Source organism: Cynocephalus volans, chromosome 6 (genome assembly GCF_027409185.1).
Source record: "Cynocephalus volans isolate mCynVol1 chromosome 6, mCynVol1.pri, whole genome shotgun sequence".
In the NCBI taxonomy this organism is placed as follows: domain Eukaryota; kingdom Metazoa; phylum Chordata; class Mammalia; order Dermoptera; family Cynocephalidae; genus Cynocephalus; species Cynocephalus volans.
This window is the reverse complement of record NC_084465.1, coordinates 39,065,474-39,089,781: the sequence shown is the minus strand read 5'-3', so window position 1 is coordinate 39,089,781 and position 24,308 is coordinate 39,065,474. Positions and strand designations below refer to the sequence as shown.

At 37.4% G+C, this 24,308-nt stretch overlaps 1 protein-coding gene across 2 annotated transcripts; it reads left to right on the top strand.

Moving 5' to 3' along the window:
• The first annotated feature begins 17,207 nt into the window (after positions 1-17,207).
• CAV2 (caveolin 2) lies at positions 17,208-23,946 on the top strand. Of its 2 annotated transcripts, XM_063099861.1 has the most exons (3): positions 17,208-17,357; positions 17,673-17,860; positions 22,153-23,946. In XM_063099861.1, the coding sequence occupies exons 1-3, from the start codon at positions 17,208-17,210 to the stop codon at positions 22,301-22,303; spliced, it is 489 nt and encodes a 162-aa protein (XP_062955931.1). In that variant the 3' UTR covers positions 22,304-23,946. The 2 variants fall into 2 exon arrangements, with proteins under 2 accessions (XP_062955931.1, XP_062955932.1); XM_063099862.1 differs by lacking the exon at positions 17,673-17,860.
• Positions 23,947-24,308: the final 362 nt, after the last annotated feature.

Below are 24,308 nucleotides of genomic sequence, written 5' to 3'. Positions count from 1 at the left end.
ATGTTTCAACAAAGACATTTATTGTCATGTTATAACTGATCATAGACAGCCACCTCTAACTACACTAAGTTCAAAAGTCCCATACATCATAGACAAAAAATATAGCCATTTAAAAAAATTAATTAATTTGAAAGATACTTTATAATAGTTTATTAATCCAAATAAATTAATAATTTTTAGATTACGTACATAAACATAAATTTATTATTATAGTACAACCAAACTGTCACTTTGTTTCACCAGTGTGTGTATGTACATATGCACATATCCAAATTGTGATGGCTCCATTAAGAATGATAACCTATTCAAAGTTATCATTATTTTATTATCCAATTATTTCTAATACTACCAAATAGCTTCCACCAATGTTTCCATTTGGCCGGTCTCCATCAGCTAGAGTCAACTAGTGGCATCCAACATCCTCTCTACCCATTTCATTGAGCCTTACTGAAGAACCTGACAACTGCCACCACTAATGGTGCTCATCAACCCAAAATTTATGCCACAAATGCTTCTGAAGCTCTCAAAGCCATTAAACTTTGGGATGCCAGAGCAGGGCTGGATTCCATGAAGAGTCAAGAAGAATGAATCCCAAAATAGCTTCAATATGTCCTTAATTTTACAGTCTTTTATGCAACAGTTCTTCCAAATTTCACCTTTTTTCTTCTAATACCAAAGGCCAATTCCAGTCCAAAAAGCCAGTCTGGGAACATATGCCATGCCTTCCCTTCCATCTTCCTGCTTGGCCCATTTCCTATGACCCCTGCCCTCAACCAAACTCAGAGTTTAGTGGCAAACAGAAGTTCCATGCATGCCAACAGGACACAGACACACTGGCATGTACGTGTGTGCACGTGTGAGTGTTCATGTCTGTAATTGGATTGGAGGATAGGAGAGGGGTAATGGATGTTTTATATTCCAGAAATTCCTTGCACTCCAATCCAATTGGTGAAAAATACCCTTTAATGGGGCATTAAATATTCATTGAAATTTCAAAGGCTATCAAAATCATACCTACATATTTTACATTTATAAATAAATATCTATTGTTTATTATAATATAATAAATATAATAATAAATAATAAAGTATAATAAATAAGAATACATTTATCAATAAATGATAATTTAGATAATTATCCTAAAATAATTACCATTTAAGCATTCAAAGTAAGCCATTTAGATGCTCAGTAAGATGTAATTTTAGTATAAGTGATTATAATGGGTTACAGCATACATAAGATAGAATACAAAAGTCTGTAGAAAATACATCAAAGAAAATATGTTAAAGAAAATAGCTTTTGGAGACCCATATAATAAATTCTACAATGCCTGTAATTAAAGTAAATAATGAACTCTACCATGCTATGTAAAATATAGAGAAGAACTTCTAACTTCTATTTTGCAAAATTTAAAAAGCTTACAGAAAATATATAATTCACAAGAATCTTTTTAATAACACATCTCCTATTAATGTCAGCCATGATTTGATAAATAGAAGCTCCTAAAAAAGCTATAGTCATTTATCCAAGTAAATGACTTCATCAAGGTCATTGATGAGAATCAGGTTTCGGCAGAAAAGATCATCAGCAAAATTACTCTAAGATCACTTAAGAACTAGAAGGGCAAGGACACAATTAGAAAATGCTCTGCTCCTGGGAATAATTAGATAAATTTATCTTATAAAATCATTTATCACAACCCTGAAATTTGTAAATGTAACAATCATTGACCCTATTTCAGTGATAACTATGGAAATCATATTTCCTCGCTCATTATTTCTTTTAAAATTATCTATTTGTGTAAATGTAGATATGCTAGAATAAATAGTGTTAAAGTTTAATCTGACGGGATTTCATGAATAAAATCATACAAGTTAAACACGGTTTTGAGTTATATATTTTTGAAAAGGCATAAGACTTCAGAGTAATAGGGATATAGGAATTGCTTCTGAACACTGAAATAAAATCTATCTTTTCAAGTGAAAAATTAATAAAACTAATAATCACTGTTCAGAAAATGAATTCACACATACACACACACACACATATGCCACGTACATATTTGGAAAGATGGAGACAAAAAATTTATTATGAGAAAGAAAATGTTGCTATTGGATGATAAAGCAGAGTCCCCAGAGAATGAAACAATACAGTTCATTTCCTTTTGTATCAGTTCCCTCATCAGTTCATACCATGTCTTGTCTTGAAATTTCTTTTTCCCCTGTAATGTAGTGCAGAAGAAGATAGCTTTAGAACCTCCAGACCCCTTGCCTTAGTCAGCTCAGCTGCCATAACAAAATACCACACACTGGGTGGCTTAAACAACAGACGTTTACTTTCTCACAGTTCTAAAGGCTAGGAAGTCCAAGTCAGGGTGCCAGCGTGACCAGGTTCTTGGTGAAAGCCTTCCCCCTGGCCCTCTGTATGGCCACCTTCTCACTGTATCAACACAGGGCAGAGAGAGGAAACTCTCTCTCTTCCTCTTCTTATAAGGCTCTAATCTCATTAGGGAGCTCTACCCTTATGATCTTATCTAAACCAAATTACTTCTCAAAGGCCCCACCTCCTAATACCATTACATGGGAGGTTAGGGCCTCAACTTATGAATTTGTGAGAGACAAAACCATTCATTCCATAACATTCCTCAATTCCTCTAGAAACCCAAGAACAATTCAGCTACAAGAAGCAACTTTCTCTTACACTGACCACCTGTTACGGCTGGAGTGTATTGTTATCCTCACCATGCGGACATTCTCCAGCTGTTCTTCAAATATACTCTCTCCCCTCCCCTACCTTTCCCTGTGCCCCAGAGAGCTGGCCCTAGGGACAGCATCTAGGTACCCCAGCCCTTTGTCTTCTAGCCGGATTTGGCCAATTGGATGTACCTGCAAAAGGTCAGAGGATGGAAGGAGAGTGAATCATGGTTTATTCCCCCAGAGCCCACTAGTAGCTGTGTTCCTCTTCCAAAGGCCACACTGTAGGGTGGCTTCCAGGTTCTGGTCACCAGCCCTTCAGGCCCGTAGTAGTAATCACCTCCACTGTTGCTGGTGGTTCCCCTTTATCCATCCCTCCCACACCCTTGAAAATAGTCCCTCATTACATTCTCCTCAATGACATCACTCATTTCCTTTCAGGACCCTGACTGCACACAAATTCCCTGACTCCTTTCTCCGTCTCACCAAAGATCACTTTTATTAGCCTAATTTGTCATAAGCCTGGGCACCAGACAGGGAAGGGCAAGAGCCAAGCTGCAAGACTGGGTCAAAGGCAGGAAAACCCACTCTGCCTCCGGAAAGAGTGCCTTGTATGAGTGATAAGCCCACGTCAAACTGTAAATGTAGACCTATATATGGGTGGACATTGTTAAGAGTTAAAAACTGACCATATTTGGTTTGAAAAGATAAAAATCCTACCCACAGTTAAAGTTTTCCTTCTCAGGTGCCAAAACAAACTTTGCAATATGCTTACCAACCTGCAACACTCTTACCATGTTTAAATGGAACCACTTTTCTGAAATTTCACCTGCTATAATTTAGATCTAACTAGGTTTTTCTTTTAATTTAAAAATATATTTTTAAAATGCTTTTAATATATTGACCAAAAAAATAAGAAATGATGAAAGTCACTCTGAAGGGGAGATCAACGGCTCCCAAAGAAGGTCTTGAAAAGCGGGCTTGGTTCACATGTCACTGGAATCATTGAGAAACATCTTCCAGGATGAAGCAGAGTGTGCTCAGAGCCTAAACAGCTGCAGGTTCTATTTGGTCCCCCACCTTCTCCCAACACCAAGAGTTTTTAGATAAAATTAGGTCCAAAATTAATATAGTGGACAGCATATAAAGAGAAAGTAAGTTACAAAAATAAGCCAGAGGGGTTGGAAAGTATCCTACCTGGTCCACAGAAATGCTCTTCTTTTACTTTTTTTTTTTTTTTTTCTTTAATACCTGCTGAAAGAATTTGGGAAAATAAGTATGTAGTCCTTTGTAAATTTCTAGGTTGACATGTAAAATGTCGTCATCTCCACAGTTTAAATAGCTGCACAGAATATTATTTCCATAATATTATAAATACTAATATTACTCTTTCAAATGTAGCCAATGGACTATAAATACCACATCAATTTGATACCATCATCATCTATTGTATAAATATATGGAGCAAATTCATGGCAAGCTTTTCTTTAATTGTCAAATATTTGGCTTGGTTCTTTTTCTCCTTGAAATAATTATTCCATGTGACTTTCCCTACAAAATCTACAGAATATGATTTCAGAGTAAAACGTTTTTCATACTGAAAGTATTTTAGATCACCATAGCATATTTCTTTGCTACAGAAATAAGTCTATAAAAATAAATTTATTTTTATTGCCTGTACCCTTAAACTTCTAAAAATCATAGGTTTCCTTCTGGGGTGAGGTATTGTTACAATTAGTAGTAGTACACAGTAATAAATAATAGTAATTCCAATTAAAAGTATTCATAGTACATTTTATTTGTTTAACAAATATAAGTAAAAGTAGTACATAATTAATCAAGAAAATATAAATATTTCACAAGTTTTGGCAAATAATTTAGTATTTGGCAAATACTAAACATAAAAAGAAAAATGTATTGGAAATGTTTATCGTAATGAGATGGATTAGGGGTAGTGCTTATGGCACCTTGATGGAAGACTTTACTGCCACCAGTGTTTTGAATTTCTCCTTTCCCCCCTCCCCTCTCCCTGGAGGCTTTTACATCCTGAGTATAGCAGTGTGGTAAGTTCAGGATGGATCTGCATTTCTTGATACAAAATGGGAAATGAGCAACTTTGAAAGGAGAGGTGGGAAAGAAAAACCACAAATCAATCATCAGGCAAATTAGTTTTGGTAAAGAGTACACATGGAGATCAAAGAAATAAAAACTGATTCCTTTAAAACTACTTTTGTTCATGTACTCGCTGGTAATCCTCCAAATATCCCCTAATAGAATCTACAGATGCTATTTTATTTGTCTTATTGGTAGAGATGAGAAAAACTCTGCACAGGACCCCAGTGCAACACCCGCCATCCTCGTCTCAGGGAACCGCCCCAATTCCCTTACCTTAGGGGTGCTATTTTATTTAATTCTCAAACCCTATTAATCTAGGAATTAAAAATTAACTTGGTAAAATCCCAATTACCCAAATAATTGATATAGTTTATTCCTTGTAGATATTGGTTCCGTTATTATTTTCTTTTTGACTCTAAGACTTAATTCAAGTCAGCCCAGTAAAAATTAGAAATAAACTAAACCAATCAATAGGCAAATATTTACTGAGCCTAAAACACATGCTCAACTTTGAATTAGGTCATGATAGGGTCTCAAAATAAGCAAGATGCATAGACTTTGTCCTCTACAGTCTTTCTGGAGAAAAGGATTTATTGCTCCCAGAAAAGATATCATTAACAAGGCAATACACTACAACTTAATTGCCACTTGACAAATCCAGAGGAAAGACATAAATATGGGATATTAATTATATTAAAAGAACTAAGAATTTTCACAGTAGAGAAGATATTTTAGGATAAAATTATTCAACTTTGAATATAAAAGTTCAATATTGCTCTTCAAATGGAATATATACTGGCTAACAACCTGGACAAAAATGTAATCTATAATCAGCCACTAGAAAAATGTGAATCAATGAAATATCATTACATCCACAGGATGGCTATAACAAATGTTGATGAGAATGTGGAGAAACTTGAACTTCATACACTGATAGTGAGAATGTAAAATGATGCAGTCACTTCGGCAAACAGTCTGGCAGCTCCTCAAGAGATTCAACATAGAGTTACCATATTACCCAGCAATTTCACTCCTAGGTGTATATCCGAGAAAAATGAAAACAAATACATATACAAATGTTTGTAGCAGTATTATTCATAATAACCAAAAAGTAGAAATAACCCAAATGTCCATTAACTGATGAATAGACAACATTTCTAAAGGGGAATATTCAGCAACAGAAAGGAATGGAATACTGGTATAGGATACAACAGCAATAAACCTTGGGAACATTATGCTCAGTGAAAGACACCAGTCACAAAAGACCACATATTGAATGAATTCGTTTATATGAAATGCCCAGAATAGGCAAGTCTATAGAAACAGAAAGTGTCTCGGCGGTTGCCTAGGACTGCGGGAGATAGAGGGATTGGGGGATAATAGCTAATGGGTACAGGGTTTCTTTGGGGGGTATAAAATTATTCTAAAATTGATTATAGTGATGATTGTACAACTCTATGAATACACTAAAAACGATTGAACTGTACACTTTAATTTGTAGTAGGTGAATTATAACTCAAGAAAGCTGTGGTTAAAAAAGAAACATATAAATATGTCTCAGTTTTTTCCATGTGGGTTCCAACATTTATTTAGCCCATTCTCCCAGATCACGTACAGTACATATGCATGTCTTTCTAATTTTTTAGTCTAGTGTTCTCTGAGATGTTTCAGAACTATTTGGGTAGAATCTGCTGCCATGTGGGTGGCTGTTTCCCCAGCCAGTGCTTTGGGTCAGCCCACTCCCGTTGGAGAGGCATGTGCCACTCCCATTGACTTGGAACATTATCCACCTGTTTCCTCTCATTTTCCTTTGTTGTTGAGAACTAGCACATTCCTGACTATCCAAATTTCTTGGATTAATTCTAGCTTTCTCATGCTATCAATTGAAGAAGATCATAGAGACTAATCCTAAACAGTAGTCAGCCCACAATTTACTTTTTATTTGCCTTTGAAATAATTTGTGTACTTTTAATCACAGATTGAAATTATTAATTCTATTTTGGATAAAATATCAACACTCTTACAGCATAACACTCTCACTGAAGAGGTTTGAAAGAAAAGTATCTGACGGGTTTCTAGTATTCAGAGGAAAGCAACTACAGAATTAAACATTTGTTTGAGAATAACCATACTTTATAATTTATACGGAAATATAATGAAAGGTTAGTAATCTTATTCTTGAGCTGCTTCCAGAACTGTAATTAACACCTCACTTGTGTCAAAAAATAAAGCCGAGCATATCATACAAGCAAACACATCTTAAACAATCTATTAAAAGATTCCTTTCAGATATGTGTGATATCTCACTGGCTGAGTCCTGGACCAAGTCTCAAGAGATTTGGGTTTACTGCCTGGACCTAACATTTAATAACCATGGAAAATTTGTCAAAGCTATGAACTTCTCTGAGTCTCAGTTTCTTTTTCCTTAATGTGGCATAAGAGCAATGCCTTGCCTGTCTCACAAGATAGTTCTTAGGAGCAAATGCAAAAGAATTTGGAGAAAAACATAAAAGATGTAGATGGGTGCACTTCAAAAAGTTCATGGGAAGATTCACATTATCTTTTAATTCTAGTTTCCACGAACTTTTGGAAGCACCCTCATGTGTTAAGAATGATGAGTTAGATGAGAGAGTTGGACCTTATTCCGTGTGAAGACACCCACACCCTCCCTTTGGTTGCCTTCTTCTCTGTAAGCATTGACTCTCTAAGAAGATTAACATTTATTGAGTATCTTTTCTGGGAATCGCAGAGCTAAATTTTCTGAGGCATTTTGTTTCATTTGTATGTCATTACCATTGTACAATGAAGAACCCGACAATAAGAGAGGTTGACTAACAACCAAAGTTAAACAGCTAGGGAGTTTTAGAACAGAAATTAAAACCTAACTCTAAACTCATGTGTTTTCTGCTACCCCATACTTTCAGAAGAATTTGCCTTTCCTTGGTCTCCTGAACAACCCCCAACCCTTTAGGGCATCCAAATTAGAGAGTACACTTTCCATAACCCCTGGAAATGGAGGATGATCAGAAAACTGTTATCAAGCTAGAACAGGTCCCAATTTACCCAGGACAGTCCCCAGGTAGGCTGATTGTCTTGATGTAATTACTGATAGTATCCCCCCGCCACCCTGCCACCTTCTCTGTCAAAAATGTTTTGGTTTGGGCCTGAGATAATAAGATTGACTTTATACCATGAAGGTTAACCAGTACCTTCAAGGAATTAGATATGTACTATTCAACAGTCTTCACTACACATCAAAATTGTGGATTTGTTAATGTGCTGCAGATTTTTACTTTTTTAAAAAAAAGTTGTGTATAGTTAAGCTAAAAGGGAACGTTTATCTACCAGGTGAAGAATTAGACTGAAGAGACAGGAAAGACAAGAGAAATAGAGAAGGCACAGTCATGTAAATGAAGAATTGTGACACAGAATGTGTCAACATCCACAGAGAAAAGTAATCTACTAGCTGATAAGATGTGTTAAAAGATAGTTTATAAAAGCAGATGTCTCCTCTAACATTTGATATTTTCTCTTCCATAGAAGCAGGTATAGTGAGTGAGAATGCATTTTCCATTCCCTAAAGGGACATCTTAGCAAGGTTGATTATTTTGGCCCTCGTGTTTTCCTATGATTGAAAGTTTGGCAGTGACCCCTCCCTTGGAAAGAATATAAACCTCAAACCAGTACCTGATTCTGCTTTTCATCTACCTCATGATTTTAAAATGGCAGCAGAGACCCGTTACCTTTTACTCTAGACATTACCAACCTTAATATCTTCTTCTATTCTTGTTGGATAATCTAATTTCTAATTGCTTTTGCTATTTAAAATCAAACTTATATGTATACATGGTGATGATGTAGAGCAACTATAACTCTCATTCACTGCTGGTGGGAGTATCAATTGGTATAATCACTTTATAAAAGTGGAAGTATCTACTATAATTGAACACACATTTATCCTTCAATTCAGCAAATCTTCTCTTCGATATAAATTCAGAAATGTACATATATCTGCACCAAAGTCATATTCAGAAATGTTCATACTATTATTCATAGCAGCCCCAAACAAGTAACAACCCACATTCCATCAACATTAGGATGGATCGATAAATTGTGGTTTGCTCAGACAATGAAACATCATCCAGCAATCAAATGAGATAAAATGAAAATGAAAGAAGTACTACTATATACAACATGGGTGAATCTCACCATCATGTTTACTGAAATGAACTAGACACAACAGAGACTAGTATGTACGATTTCCTTTACATAAAATTTAAAACAGGCAAATCTAATGTATCATATCACTGTATCGGATCATAGCTACTTTTGGGGAAGAGGATATGCTGGTGGTAAGACTAGGCATGAGACAGGCTTCTGAGGACTGGTAATACCCTTATCAATCTGAGTGGAGGTTATAGAGTTAGTTTTCCTTGTGATAATTCATTGAACTGTATCCTTATGATTTGGTCACTTTTGTGTGTATATAGATATTACACCTTAACAAGAATATTCATTAAGTTGCACATTCTTAAAATATCCTTTGGCTATTATGCAGAGAAAGCAGTCTATGGGAGAAGAATGAAAGCAGAGTCAGACATGGAGCCTAATAAGGTTGTTCAAGAGAGACTGGAACTTAGACCAGAAAGTGAACACGGAAGAAAGTGAAAGCGCTGATTTTGGAGACAGAACTAACAGGCCTGATGGGGAAGGCAGCAACTAGAGAAATGGAGGAATTAGGGCTGACTCCTAAGTCTTGAGTTTGACCAGCTGTGGGATGAGAATGACCAGAGGGCCAGATTCAGGGAAAGAAATCAAGTACTAGGTTTTTAGACATATGAAATTTGAGATGTTAAATTTGTCAGCAGGATATATTAAGTTGAAGCTTGGAAACAGGCACAGCTAGAAGTATCAGACCCCAGACCAAATGTCACACTTAAGGTGTGATTTTTGAGACACTGGAATAGGTTTGAGAACAAGAAAATTACAATAAGTATTTGGAAACAGTGGCACAGAGAAGAACTGAAAGAAATGGAGCTGTTTAATCAGAAAAGAGATTCAGTGGGGCGAGGGGTTGGTGTTTAAAAACTACCTTTGAACACTTCGAGGGCTGACCTTTAACACTTCTTTTTGAAAAACTGTGAGAGGCAGAATTAAGATGATAGATAGACAGGAAGAATTTCAGAGATATAGATCCTGGCAAACAATAATGAAGAATTTTTTTTAAAGATATTTGGGTTGCTTTATAAAGTTGCTAAAATATTCCAGGAGAGCCTGTAGCCACTTATGAAGATTCCTGAACAGGTGGATCATTGATCTAGAACCTCTAAGTTCTTCTCAACTCTAAGATATTGCAAATGAGCAAGACTGAATGGGAAAAATAACATTTTGGAAAGGAAGGGAGCAAGAAACAGAGAGGAGGAAAGAGGAGGCAGTGGGGAGGGGAAGAGAAACATTTCTATCATGCAAACACTTTCCCTGGCAGGAACTAACAAGGAAACACTGAAGAAATTTAGGGGAAAATAAGATCCACAGAAGGAGTACAGGTTTCTAACATAGGTTCTACTACCCTAAAATATCTCCCTACACCTAAAGGAACTTGCTGGATTTTATTCTTTTCCTAAAGAACAGCTTAATTCTGATAATCAACATCCTATAGTCATAAATAATTTAAACCCAACAGTCATTTATTTGCCACCTCTTTTCTTCTATTATGCTATTTTTAAATAAAGAAGGAAATTAATTGTTACAAATCAATATTACATTAAATGTGATGAAACCAAAAATAAACAAATAAATAAATAAATTCCTTTCTTTAAATCAATTTACTTACATAGGAGACTCTAAAGAAAAAGGGCAGAATGACTTGAAATAAAAAGAAATAACTATTAAATATGTTAATTATGGAATAATGGAGAGAAAATTGTATCATTTTGTTCTAGCTAGTCATGTCGACCATAAGGCCAATTTTTTCTCTATTAGAAAGCAAGCAAGCAGTATATACTTCAGGCTAGCACCAAATTGAGACTTTCTCTGTTAGAAGAAATAAAATGGCTGGCTGGTTAGCTCACTTGGGAGAGCAGGGTACTGGTAATTCAAAGGTCAGGGGTTTGGATCTTTTTACCGGCCAGCTGCCAAAAAACAACAGTGAAAGAAATTTTAAAAGGGAAAACTTCCTTGTTCTGTTTGTTAAAGCCATGTCAATGTTGACTTATTCTTTGCATATTAATTCAACAATTAAGGAATCAGAAATCAAATAAAATATTTTGAATAATAAGAACATCAAAAAAAAAAGATTTGTAACACATACATGGTGAAATTAGAAAGGCTTTTCTAAAATGATAAAATAATAACTCTATTTTTTGCCCCAAACATTTAGCTATTTGTGCTCTACTCCTTCAGAAAATACTTTGCTTTCATAGTAAAAGTCTTCAGAATCAAGTAATTTGAGTAACATGCCCTTTATAGCAACATTCTGCAAATTCTACTATTTCCAAATAAAGTAGTGTGCAGTGTTTCAGGATCACAGTGTTTTACTATCTAAGTTTATTTCCTTTGACTTGTTTATCCAAGAGTTTCCAATGACCATAATAATTTTTAAAAGGGTAAAAGCATTTTTTTTAGTGAAATGTGTAATTGTTATGAATGTATGTAGACTGATAATACTTGTAAGTGACAAGCAGAATTTTATATTCATTCACTATTATTAAGAGGGAAAAGTCACCCTAGTTGGTAAATAATTGTTATCAAGTGAGATGGTGACATAAATACAGATGTTATAGAAAACAATTCATACTTCAATGACAAGTCTGTTGTTTCTTTTGAGGTTAGCATGATGAGAATGTTCTGAATGCTCCAAAGGACTCCCCACTACCTCTTTTTTTATTTTTTTAAGAAAGTGCAAACACCTACTAAAACTGTTTTTCAAATAAGACATTTATCCCTTTACTAATTGTTTAACTAAAGAAGAATTGCCTCATTCAGACACTCAAGAATGTCAATACTCCTGTTTATGTGAGAGAATCTTCTTTGTGGTCTACCTTTAGATCCAATCCGCAGGCTGTTCTAAACAAGAGACAAAGAACTTAACAAATGGCTGGCAGACAGTGAGGATCTAATTAGGCTTCCATGGCCCAGAAAGAGTGGATACGGATGCCTAAAGTGCCTAATTTATTTTATGCCATTATGCATTGCAGAAATCTGCTTTACTGTTTTATGTAACCATGGAACAGAAACACACAAACATTTTTTTAGTAAACTCTCTGGAAACAAAATTCTTCCCAGATATTTATTGATAGGAAAATATAATCTAACAATTCTTCTGCCCAGCCCCTTGCAAGCATCCCAGTCTTCCATCTGTTCCATGCAGTTGGATTCTTTTTGCTCTTCACTCACAAAAGACTCTCTCAAGCATTAAAGGCCACCTGATAGACACCAAAACAGTAATCTACAAGACCCAGGCGTAAGGCATCCTGTACCTTTGTCCTTATTTTTCTTTTGGAAATATGCAATGAAGCTAAAACTTGTTTTAAAAAAAGATCTTGCCATTCTTTTTTCTCTTGGCTAATGTAGACAAGCTGTGTTATTTTTAAAAATCAGCATTAAGTCTAAATGAAAGTAGAATAACATTTGTAAAAAGAAAAATTACTAGAGAACACAAAGGCTTCAAACTGAGCTATAATAATTCTTTGTCCAAAATCAAATCCCAAATTAAGAAAACAAACTCTAGGTCTGTTGTTTTAGCAACTGGTAATCTTGTTGTACACATTTCAGTTGGTATTTGGAAAACATTGAACTCTGCAGCTTTGAAGAAATTATGTTCCTATTTGAATATAGAGGAAGTTGTACTTATTAAGAGTTTAACCTGCAAGTTAGTAGTCACTAAAAGTTAATTAGTGTTTCAGATTTCATGTTCCAGGAAGATAAAATATCAAAGTCCTACAGAGATGTCTTATTTATATGTACAGTATTCCAGAAATCAATGGGATACTCAAAAGATTAAACAGGAACATCCTTTACTTACGGAAAACAGGATAAAACAAATCTAAAATTAATTGTCATAGATTGTTTTGAATGAGAATGGAATGACGTCTTCTATCAGCTCTATCATGAATACAGAATTTTCAAGCATATACATTGTTTACCATTTATTTCTAATAGCCAGGCATTTCCAGACAAAAGTTAATTCTGGGAGTTCTTGCGTATAAAGAAAGGCTTTTAGCCAGAGGAGGTGCGATTTGAAACAGCCAGAAGATTAAACTGGCACCAATTACAAACAAGCTACTGTGCCTTAGTATTAAACTAAAAATTCCCTGGTTCATTTGTACAAGGCTTATTTTACACAGAATGTGAACAAAGAGACAAGTAATAAGTAAGGAAGAAAAATGAAGAAACTTTCATTAAATACCATGCAACTACCACTCCACAATGCTGATTATTGCATAACTTTAGCGGAAGACATTTTTTATCTGTTCCTTTAAACTTTTTTGTGGAGGTCTGTTCTGTGTCCAGGGTGGAGGGATAGGTGGAGGTTGAGGGTTGAGCAGGGAGGAGATGAAAAGATGTATTAATTAAAAGGGAATAAGAGACAAGGAGTTATGCAAGGAATAGTTTATGAAAAGCACTCTATGCCACAGACAGAGTGGCTGGTACAGGAAACAGCAGGTCTTTCCAAATTTCTCAAGCTCTGTCCTTGCTGAGAGTAAGCTAGCCTGGGATGGAGTGCTTAGAGGACCCGGTAAGCAACTGCCTGGCTTTTCCACTAAGTCCATGGACTTCCTGGTTAAGGTCACCCAAAACTTGCAAAAGCTATTCAGCTGCTGAAGATTGTCACAGATCACTGAATTTTATAGTCCTAAGATGGAATCTTATGGATCAAGAAGTATCAAATATATGTTTTTCCAGTTATAATCATTTAAACAGTCCTAGCCTCTGTGATGAAAGTGTAGGAGGCCAGGAAAGGTAGACAGGGCTTAGTAATTGCTTCCTTTTGGTCTCTTAATGGGGAATATTTTCAATTAGTCAATGATAATGGGTTCTTCAGATAATTTTACAGAATAGACAAATATCCTTCAGCTTAATTTCAGAAAGCCCTGGAATTTCTGATAAATCGGTATCATAATCCTGAGATTTATCTTAAGCATCGGTTTGTAAATGAACAGCTGTAGCTTAATTTTTCCCATTCACATGATGCTATTTCAACAGTGTTTTATCCAGTGGTTCTCAGGCTGGGCAAGAAGGGGAAAGGTACTTTTGGCCCCCAGGGGACACTTGGAAATGTCTGGAAACATTTTTGGTTGTCATGACGGAGGAGTGTTATTGGCATCTAGCGGGTAGAGGCCAGGGTTGTTGCTAAACATCCTGCAATGCACTGGGCAGACCCTCCCAACAAAGAATTATCTGGCCCAAAATGTCAATAGTCAGAGTCAAGATTGAGAAACCCTGGTCTAATCCAAATACTTTAAATATTATTAAACCATATGGTGAGAGCATGAAGTTATTATTTCCACTAATAACCAATTTGCACAAAAGCAGTTTGAAAAATAGATCCTCACTAAACTGTATGCAAGCTATACAGAAAAAAATATGATACATTTGTAATTTGAAAAAATAAACTGAAGGGAAAAATATTAGAAATATTAGGTATTTTATTCATAAAAGCATTCACATGTAATTTTCAATGAACCAGAAAAATAACTTTTTTTGGACACTGTCCCGAGAGAAGAAAGGAATAAAGTGGTTATAAACTATCCTATTCACAAATGCTCAAATATATTCCTCATATATTAAAATACCATCTAAAAGTCATCCCTCTTGTCAGAAGCTTTTGTATAGATAACAGCCAGAAGATAAATGCACCAATATGGATTTATTGCAAAATGTTTCAGTTCCCACAGTCACAGGGAAATTTTAAAAAGAAAAGCTTATTGGAGAGTAACCCTGTGGTCAGGGAGATACTCGCTCTTTTCTCTTTCCTGTAAATCTCCCCGTAAGTTAGTAAGGACAGGATACCATTTGCTGTGGGAATTACTCTGGTTTAAGCCCCTTGAGAACAACAGTAGCTAACATTGTCTAAGCATTATAAGATAAGCAAAATCATTTTTTATAGCACTCTCAAAAAATCTTGTGTGTTAAAATGGTGAAACGTACAAGAATTTCATTAAAATAAGAACCTCAAACAGACCCAATCCACGGGGGAGGGGGATGTTCAATAAAAATGTGTAAGTGAATGAACAAATGAATCTTCCTTTTTTAAGTTCTATACTGCATACCTGCACACAACAAATCTAGATGGGTTTCAGTTAGCTTAGGTTTTAGAGACACCTTTTCGTAAAGGCCTATCATTTTACAATGACTCTATAATCTAAGCTATCCTATGAAAACCATATCAATTTCACTTTCTCTTTGTCCTCCTAACTCAATTGCCTGAAAAACGAGTCAATTATTTGTGACAACTCTTTCAAATGTCCTAATAATCCCACTGAAGATGTAAATGTAATCAGAGTACAAAGAATTATAAGGGAAGACATCCTAATGCCAGATTTTCAGGCACTGCCTTAAGCCACTCTAGCATTCTGGAAATGACTTGCTCCTTTGGATGAAACATCTTAAAAGCTGGGATTATCATTTTGAGGAAAATAAATTTTTACAAAATGTTATTTGGCCCTAAACTACCTTTTCTTTTCCACTTCCTATAATTGACAGTATGGATTCTCTTAAAAGAGTTATGTGTTCTATTCATGTTGATAAATAGTTGCTGGGCACTAATTCTAGAAAAGTCTCAATTCTTAGAATCAGCCTGCCTCGGTGAATCGAGGAGGTGGAAAAGTACAGAAAAAGCAACAGATAGAATGCCTAAGTTATCGTTTTGGTATTAACTGGACATAAATAAAATTGGAAAAGAAAAGTAAGAAAGAAGGAAATGGGCAAGCAGGACCCATCTGGGAGAAGAGGGGTACCATGGCCAGGAGCTTCAATCCATCCACACGCTGCAGTAGCAGTAGGTAAACTTTTTATTTAATCTACAGAAATATTGAATTTGGTTCCAAACCATTTTTCTTATTCAGATATTATTCTTTTGTAATGTTTATTGTTTCAAAAATAGTCTTCTTTCAAAAGGAGTAATTCTTTAAATCCAGTTCACGTAAGGGGATTTGATATGTGCAGCAAGCTCTAAGTAGGCTGTATTCAGCACTACTTAACTGCTTACCTACTATGCCTTAGGCTCCGAGCAAGCTGCACGCACCCACTCAAGTCTAGGACCCATTACTTTGCTTTTGGCAAATTTCCACAAAGTCTCCTTCCTCCCAAAATACACGTCTAAGTCCACCAGATCCTAAACCCTTTATGAACGCGCAAACTCCTCCTTTTGACTAAGTAGTCAGCAGGCTGGTTCGTCTATTGGAGTGTGGCTTTAGTGTAGCTAGGGTTTTGTTTCCATGATTGCTTCAAGTTAATTACAGAAGCGACTGCATCTTAGAGGGTCCTGAAGTCTCTCAACAGCGTCTGATACAAAAGAAAATTGGGTTGTAGTGAGGTGGGGGAGGAACAATCAGACCTCCCCTCAGGGCCTGAAGGTGCTGCAAACTCTTAAGAGCAAACTCTCGAGGGGGTTCACCTACCCAACTCCAGATCCACACTGCCAGTGCCTCCAGCAGGCCCGCCCATTCTGGGGGCGCTGGGATGCCGAATAGCTGGTGCGCTTGTGGGGTCCCCCGGCAATCCGGTATGCTGTGGCTCCTCACCTCACAGTGCAGCAGCAAGGTCGACCGGAAGAATACTTTGTGTTAGGGACCCCGTAAGAGTTTTGCATGAATGAGTTTCATTCTCACACGACAACTCGTTGAGGCAGGTGCCACAGGCCCCGTTTTACAAAGGAGGCAGCTGGGGCTCCGAGAGGCTCAGTACCGCGGCCGAAGCACGCACGGTGAACAGAGCCGACAGGTGGACACAACCCGATTCCATAGCCCGAGCTCTGCACCGTCAAGCTGCCTCCGTCCGGGAAGACCCTCACCCCCGGGACCACCTGCCGGCTCTCAGGCGCACAGTCTGGGCGCCTAGCAACGTGAGCCAGGAGGCCCTCCTCGTCCTGGTGGCACGCTTCGCCCACCTGAGCAGGGAGGTGACTCGCGGGGACGTTCCTTGCGCTCCCGGCCGGGGGGGCGGCAGCTCTTTGCGGACCCGGCCAGGGAGGGCGGCGGGGCGCGCGGGGCGGGAGCCCAGGGGGGTGGCGGGGCGGGGCGGGGCGGCACCCAGGGCGGCTGCGGCCGGGAGCAGGAGCCGGCGGCGGGAAGCGGCCGCCGCCCGGGCCGCGCGGGGCGAGGCGAGGCGGGGCGGGGCCGGGCGCGACGGGAAGGCGGGCTCGGGGGCCGGGAGCCGCGCCGCGCACCGAGCGCCGCGATGGGGCTGGAGACCGAGAAGGCGGACGTGCAGCTCTTCATGGACGACGACTCCTACAGCCGCCACAGCGGCCTCGACGACGCCGACCCCGAGAAGGTCGCGGACTCGGCCCGCGACCGCGATCCCCACCGGCTCAACTCGCATCTCAGGGTGAGGCCGAGGGCGGGCCGTGCCCTGGGTCTCGGGCTGGCGCCCCCTCCCCCGCCCGCACCCCAGCCCCCACCCTCGCCCCTGGGTCAGCCCCGCGGGGTCCGGGACCGGCACCCTCCCCCGGTCCCACAGACCATCGGGCCTCCTGCGCAGCCAGGAATCGTCAGCTACATTCCTGTGCGTCCACTATGGCCCTAAGAGAAGGTGGGGACACCCTAGCCACGTCCGTCCTTGCTTCCCTAGCCCCGAGAGCTCCTGGTTCCCGGGGCGGCAGGTTGGGTGACAGCTCGGGGTCCCTGCGTCTTGTCTCCGCAGCTGGGCTTCGAGGATGTGATCGCAGAGCCGGTGACTACGCACTCCTTTGACAAAGTGTGGATCTGCAGCCATGCCCTCTTTGAAATTAGCAAATACGTGATGTACAAGTTTCTGACGGTGTTCCTGGCCATCCCCCTGGCCTTCGCTGCTGGAATTCTCTTTGCCACTCTCAGTTGTCTGCACATCTGGTGAGAAGGGGCACCCCGGGGTGCACAGGCTCTCTCAAACGTAGGATTGTTTTTTGCTACCTGCCGCCCGCCCTCCCCTTCTCCCAGGCTGGTTGCAGGGGGGAGGAACAGGTATCAGTTTCCCGAGCAGTAGCCAGAACTGGAAAGCCTTGAAAGGCAGTTTGCTTCCTTTAGAATAATAGTTTGGGTTAGGACTTTAAACAGAAGATTTTCCCTTCTTCCTCGGGTGTGATTTTCCTTCACATACATAAGGCTGAGCTGAGCTGGCGGTGAAGACCTGGAGGCCATGCTGCCTGCCTCAGGCTGCTCTCTCATAGGGCCCTGTTATGACTTGTGCCTGTGGTTCTGGGCAGGGCTCTTCTTTCTTCCATTACCTTTTATTCAGTCACCACCTGTGCTTGGGGTAAAAACAAAAGTGATCTCCCAACAGAATGCCACTGACAATATAATTGGACAGGACTGTCAGTCCTGGTTAAGCAGCTCTGTGCAGCAGTCTCTCCAGTCCTGCCACTGGCAAATGGCAAGGATGGGACCAGAGGATGGGAGGTGTGTCCAATTAAGGCGAGGGACACCCCCCACCCCCAGCACAAATGAATGAAAACTTAAGCTTCAGGATAAGGAAATGAGAAGGCCTTCAAATTATTTTTTCACCTATGAGGCCCAAATGAGAGTGGCATCTAGTTAAAGGGAAAAGAAATATGGAAACCCATTGGACATTGATAGGACATCCTGAGTAACTTCACTTACACTAAAATGCATCAAAAAAAACTTTGAAGAACAGTTTTAAGCATTTAAAGTTTTTTTAAGGAAAATGTCGTATTTTACCTAGAAGTTTTGTTGTTATTTTGTGAAAGAATATCCACTCTATTCTGAGAGGAAAAACACTGAGATCATCCCCAGTATCAAAACAGTTGTCAGTCTAGTGCTTCAGGGCAGTCCTGGTGAAATGCATAACCCCGATGCCTGCATGTCTTTCTTAACCTCTTTGTTTGATATTGCCACACCCTGATGCATGGTCAGTGTTCATTGTTAGAAGTTACCAGATTATTCTTAATTCCTCTTTACCATCTGAATCTTAATTTCTTTAGTCAGTTATCTAGCCAGTTAGTTCATGAGTGCTTAGTTTGTGCTGGGCACTGGGCCCAGGATAAACAAGACAAAGGACCTGCCTTAAGCTTACTCACAGTACATCAGGGCAGCTGGCTAGGTGCAGAGGTAGATGCTAAGAAACGCAGTCAACTGTGACATAGAGGGAAAGGGATCTAAAAAGACTTTTAGAGAATAAATAGAAATTCACCAAATAAGTAAAGGATAAACAAAGAACACAGATTTAATTTGATAAAAGATTAAACTATGTTGAAAGTGCCAAAAGATTGCCAGAGAAATAAAAATCTTTGCCTTTATACATGATCAGATCCACAAAGGTCAGACGTATAGTTATCTCATAATCTGACATTCACACATGGATTTTTTTTAACATGACCTAAGTCAGCACATAAAATTTGGGATTCCTAATTAACTAAAACTAGTTATCTAACCTCCATGTCAGTTTTCTCACTTTCAAAAATGTGAAAAACTGAGCAACCACATAGCATGTTATAAAATGCTGGCTCTGCAGCTATTTGGAAATATAAAGTTCCATATTTACAGTCAACAAAGCTAGGCTTTCCCAAAGCTTTTGTGAAAGAACTGGAAAAAATTTTTTTTCATTTACTAAATGGTGGAAAGATATAAGTAAAACAACAGTTAACGAAACGATGCTTCTCTCCATCTGGTTTACCTGAGAATGGGAAGTGTTTTTGTGGAGTGCTTCCATTGGTGAATCATCAACCCATTTTTTTTCTTAGCCACAGAAAATGTATTATTTAACTTCAGCTTGTTTTTCAAATTACATTCATGTGGGACATTAATATTTAATTGTCATACATTCGTCATCAGGCAGCTGTGATTGCAAGTAGAGGGGTCATTTCAAACAAAAATGTTTAAAAGTTAATTTGTGCCTTTATAAAATAAGTTCAGGAACTAAGTTATTGAACTAAGTCACAATGTCACAACAGATCTTTTTTCTTTCTAGATTCTTAGTACAAATAAATAACAACAACAACAATAAAAACAAAACAGAAGTCTGGGGATGTTGGACCCTATACACAACAGTTCATTAGGCACCAATGAATTGGATTGATTCTACATCACAGTCAGACACAGATAGACACCATTTGGCAAATGCAGGTTACTGGTCATAAGTGGATCATAACCAAAGAAATGTGACTGGAGCACATGTACCCCTAATTTTTGCTGGGATGCAATGCAAATAGATGTCCAACTGATGGAAATTCAGTAGCAGCAATCTCATTTCCAGAAGATGTTTTTAAAACAGCGAATTGCTGTGCCAATGCAATCTTCATGACACTATAGTTAACACAAAGCTAAATAGAAGTCTTTGTCCCGGGGCTTTATTATCCAATGGAGAAATATGTAATCTTATAAATTACAAAATTTATTTAAGAAGTGTTTGGTTGGCCACATTGAGCCTCAACCAAATTTTGGATCATTCCAAATTGCCTGGAGCAGCAGAAGGGAAACTATTTGTGATGTTGAAGAAACAGTGTAAGTTTGGTATCAGAGGATCTGTGGGTTCTCTGCTCCAAAATGAGAGAACAGCAACTTAAAGAAAAAAATATTAAAATGAGTTCGCCACACCCTATGAACCAAAGTTCTCAAATGTGGGCAACTGTATTTTGCTGAACTGGAAAATCCATTTTTGTCATGCGCTTAATTCCCTTTTAGGACATGGAGATCTCAGAAGTTATGAGGATAGAAAATTTCTTAGCCTATGGAAAAGTGGAAAATGCGTTATGTTTGAAGTGAAATGGATGGATTAGGAAACTTTCGATCTAAACTTCAGTCTTGTAGTGATCAATGTGATGTTATTTTGTTGTAATTGTTTTCATTATATATCTAACTTCAAAATGGATCTGTTTATTATTCATCATAATGACAGCATCATATGGACATTTCAGGGGCATGCAATAAGTGTTACTTTTTATAGCCAATTCTGTAAGATTTCCTGTTCTCACTTTAATTTGTAGCAATGTGCTACAAGTGAGAAATATAATGGAATAAAAAGTCAAATATTGCCATCATTCAGATTTCTATTCAACTATTTCACTCAGAACACCCAGTAATTAAATTTATTATAAGAGTGTTTCAGTTACTTAGCACTTGGAACAAAACACAAAATAAATATAATCTGTGTAGAGAGTCAATATGAATAATTCGATATTCTGAAAATATATCAATCAATCAGACAGTTGACTGATCTTTCCTTCACTTAGGGCTAAGTAGACCTCTATTTAAGTCATATTTTAATAGCAAACCAAGAAAATCAACCTTACTTCCTTGTGCTAACCCAGGTCATAATGAAGATTGAAGTTACCAGCAATGCCTACGAATTTTTGTGCTCAAACAGCACCACTACAATAGAGAACATTATTTAGATGATTACACAGAAAATTAACCAGCCTGGGGAACACAATGTGTGGTTTTCTTAAGAAAAAACATACAAAAAATAATTTGGGGATAGACTAGTTTTTCTTGAGAGTTCTAACATTAATTTCAGGGTTCTTTTAACTACACCACACAGCCATTTTCAGTGTGTGTAATTAATATGAAATATTAATAATATAAAGCATAATTCATAATATAAAGTACAGCAGAATGCTAAATTCATTTCAGCTCAAACATTTATTAAGGGTCAAGGATGTCCTCACTTAAAGAACTTACATTCCAGTAGGAAAGAGAAATCTGAGCATCCTATTTATGATACCTTTTGGTAAATCTGAGGATTAAGAAGTTTGTTTCAGAACTTTAGAAGCACAAAGAGGGAGTATCCAATCCAGCCTAGTCCAGGAAGGAGGGAAGAGAAATGAGTTAACAGGAAAGGCTGTCAGGAAGTAGAATCTCAGAGAAATATGAAGAGTTAGGTAGATTAATGTTTAGTGGTAGAGCTTGGGTAGACAATATACTGTTTTGTTTATTTTTGTTTTACTGTTTCAGATAGCATGCCACTAGTAGAAAGAATATTAGTATTTATTATCTACATGCCTGAATATTTTGTAAGCAACTTATCTCTTATGCATCTTATCAGTATAGTGGTCGTTTATTTGTTTCAAGTGTTCAACCAAATTTAAGTGAATTAGGTCATTACTATATCTTTCCATGCACGGAAAAGAATCAATGGTCTCATTTGGTAACACCAATAATACTTACACATCAATGTTCCTTCATTCCAGGATTTTAATGCCTTTTGTAAAGACCTGCCTAATGGTCCTGCCTTCAGTGCAGACAATATGGAAGAGTGTGACAGATGTTGTCATTGCTCCGTTGTGTACAAGCGTAGGACGAACCTTCTCTTCTATCAGCCTGCGACTGAGCCACGACTGAACACTTGGACCCAGGTCTGGAGATTTGGATACTGTAACACTTCCTTGTTGTAACATACAAGCACTACTGTTCTACTCATTTCCCAACTGTCCTAATTAAGAAGATTATTAAGATGGGCAACCACATTTAGAAATGTTTATTGGCAGAGCTTTTCAAATAATGCTTTTCACATTAATAGCTAAAGATTTAATATCTAACTTTATAACTAGAATTATACAGTAGGTTGAAAACATTTCATTTTAAAGACAAATAGTTTTTGCTTTAATACAAACGTATACATTTTATAATGATGAATTTACATTGATTGAGGGACACTTCTCCCAAAAAACAATAGTTTTGTGCACAACTGCTCATAAAAATGTGGGATTTTTTTTTACTCTGGGAGTAATACTTTTTAAATTACCTTTACAGTTATAGTCATGGGACATTTAGAGATAGGCTACACAAAGATCTTAGAAATTGCTGTTACAGAAGCACACAGTGATGACAGTAACTCAAATATAATAAACAAATGTGAAAATAGAATCATGAAAATGTATTCTTTTAAGGTATTGTTAACCTACAGGCCTATTTAACAAGATGTTTCATTTTACTGTATATTTTGTACTTAATGTAAATGTTGCACTAATCAGATTGCTTTAAAGCATTTTAATTATATTTGTTATCTTGTTGAACTAATATATAGAGTAAGTAAATGTATCTCTCACAAAGTAACTTTATTGGTAAGATGACACTGTCTTGATTATGTAAGCATTTATATATCATCTTTGAGAGCAGGACATAAGAGGGTTATATACAAAACTTTCCTTTCTAACTTCTCTAAGCAAAATCCTGAAATGTTTTGACTGATGTTTATCTGGCTTTGATCTTAAAATAATTCATACCTAATTGGTATTTCATCTAGGAGATGCTTTCTCTCTTGCAGTTAAACATTAAACCTGTATTCTGTGTTCCTATTAATGTTTCACTTTACTTTCAAGTAATATTGGTGCTATTTAATGACATCTTATAATAAAAGCTATTTCTGACACAAATACAATTCCAACCATAGTGATTCATGTAGAGAGACTTACAGGAGAGTCAACTTGTCAGGTTCATGCAACTGAGCTACACGCATAAATTGAAAACTAACAGTTACAAATGTTTAAGATATTCTCTAATATAGATTTTCTAAAACAGTATATAGTTATTCTTATCATTTTTGAGCTGCAGAGTTCTATTTCAGGGTTTTGAGGCTCTACTGCTTTAAAAATCTCATTATTCCAAAATGATAGACGTATACAAAACATGGCTATGATTTCAGTAGTTGCTATAATGTACACATCTCAAAAGTGTTTAAAATGCTCAAATTACAGGATTACCATCAGAACCTGAGTTAACATTCCTTTGAATATCCTCATATGTGGCAACTCTTCATTCAGTGAAGATTAATAAGATATTTCAAAATTGCCAAGACTGGTAAATATAAAGGATGATTGAACTGAAATATTATTGGGAACCAAATTAAGTGTGTGACTGAATTATGAAGCTCATACCCTTTTGAAGGTAATTAACAGAGACATTTTTAAACTCCCTTGGGCCATTTGTAGCATCCTTAGAGAGACTCTCATGATTATTACCTTAAAGCATTACCACTCATTTGACTCTATGGATCTTACTATGTTAGTTAAAAAGGTCCATCAGTCTCATGACTTTATACTTATACTTTGTGTTTAAAATGGGTTTTTTTAAACATTTGGATATTTTGATAAGTCAAAAGTATTTGATTAATAAAATATCTATTTTAATAAATCATGAGCTTCTATCATTTCAGATAGCTATTGGCAAGTTTTTAAGCCAAAATATGTATACATAGTCACATAACAAAACCTTTTAACCTCTAACAAGTGATACATATCATTTCATTATTTCTGAACACTACTGATTACTTTCAAAATGAATTTTTATTGAAATCTTCCATAAATTATTTTATTTTAAAGACTCAAATTTTGTGCCAAGTGAATCC

Excerpts from the sequence above, each read along its gene's own strand:
- CAV2 (XM_063099861.1), top strand. The coding sequence starts at position 17,208 with ATGGGGCTGGAGACCGAGAAGGCGGACGTGCAGCTCTTCATGGACGAC. Across the intron at positions 17,358-17,672 it reads GGCTCAACTCGCATCTCAGG|CTGGGCTTCGAGGATGTGAT; the intron begins GTGAGGCCGAGG and ends TTGTCTCCGCAG. Across the intron at positions 17,861-22,152 it reads CTCAGTTGTCTGCACATCTG|GATTTTAATGCCTTTTGTAA; the intron begins GTGAGAAGGGGC and ends CCTTCATTCCAG.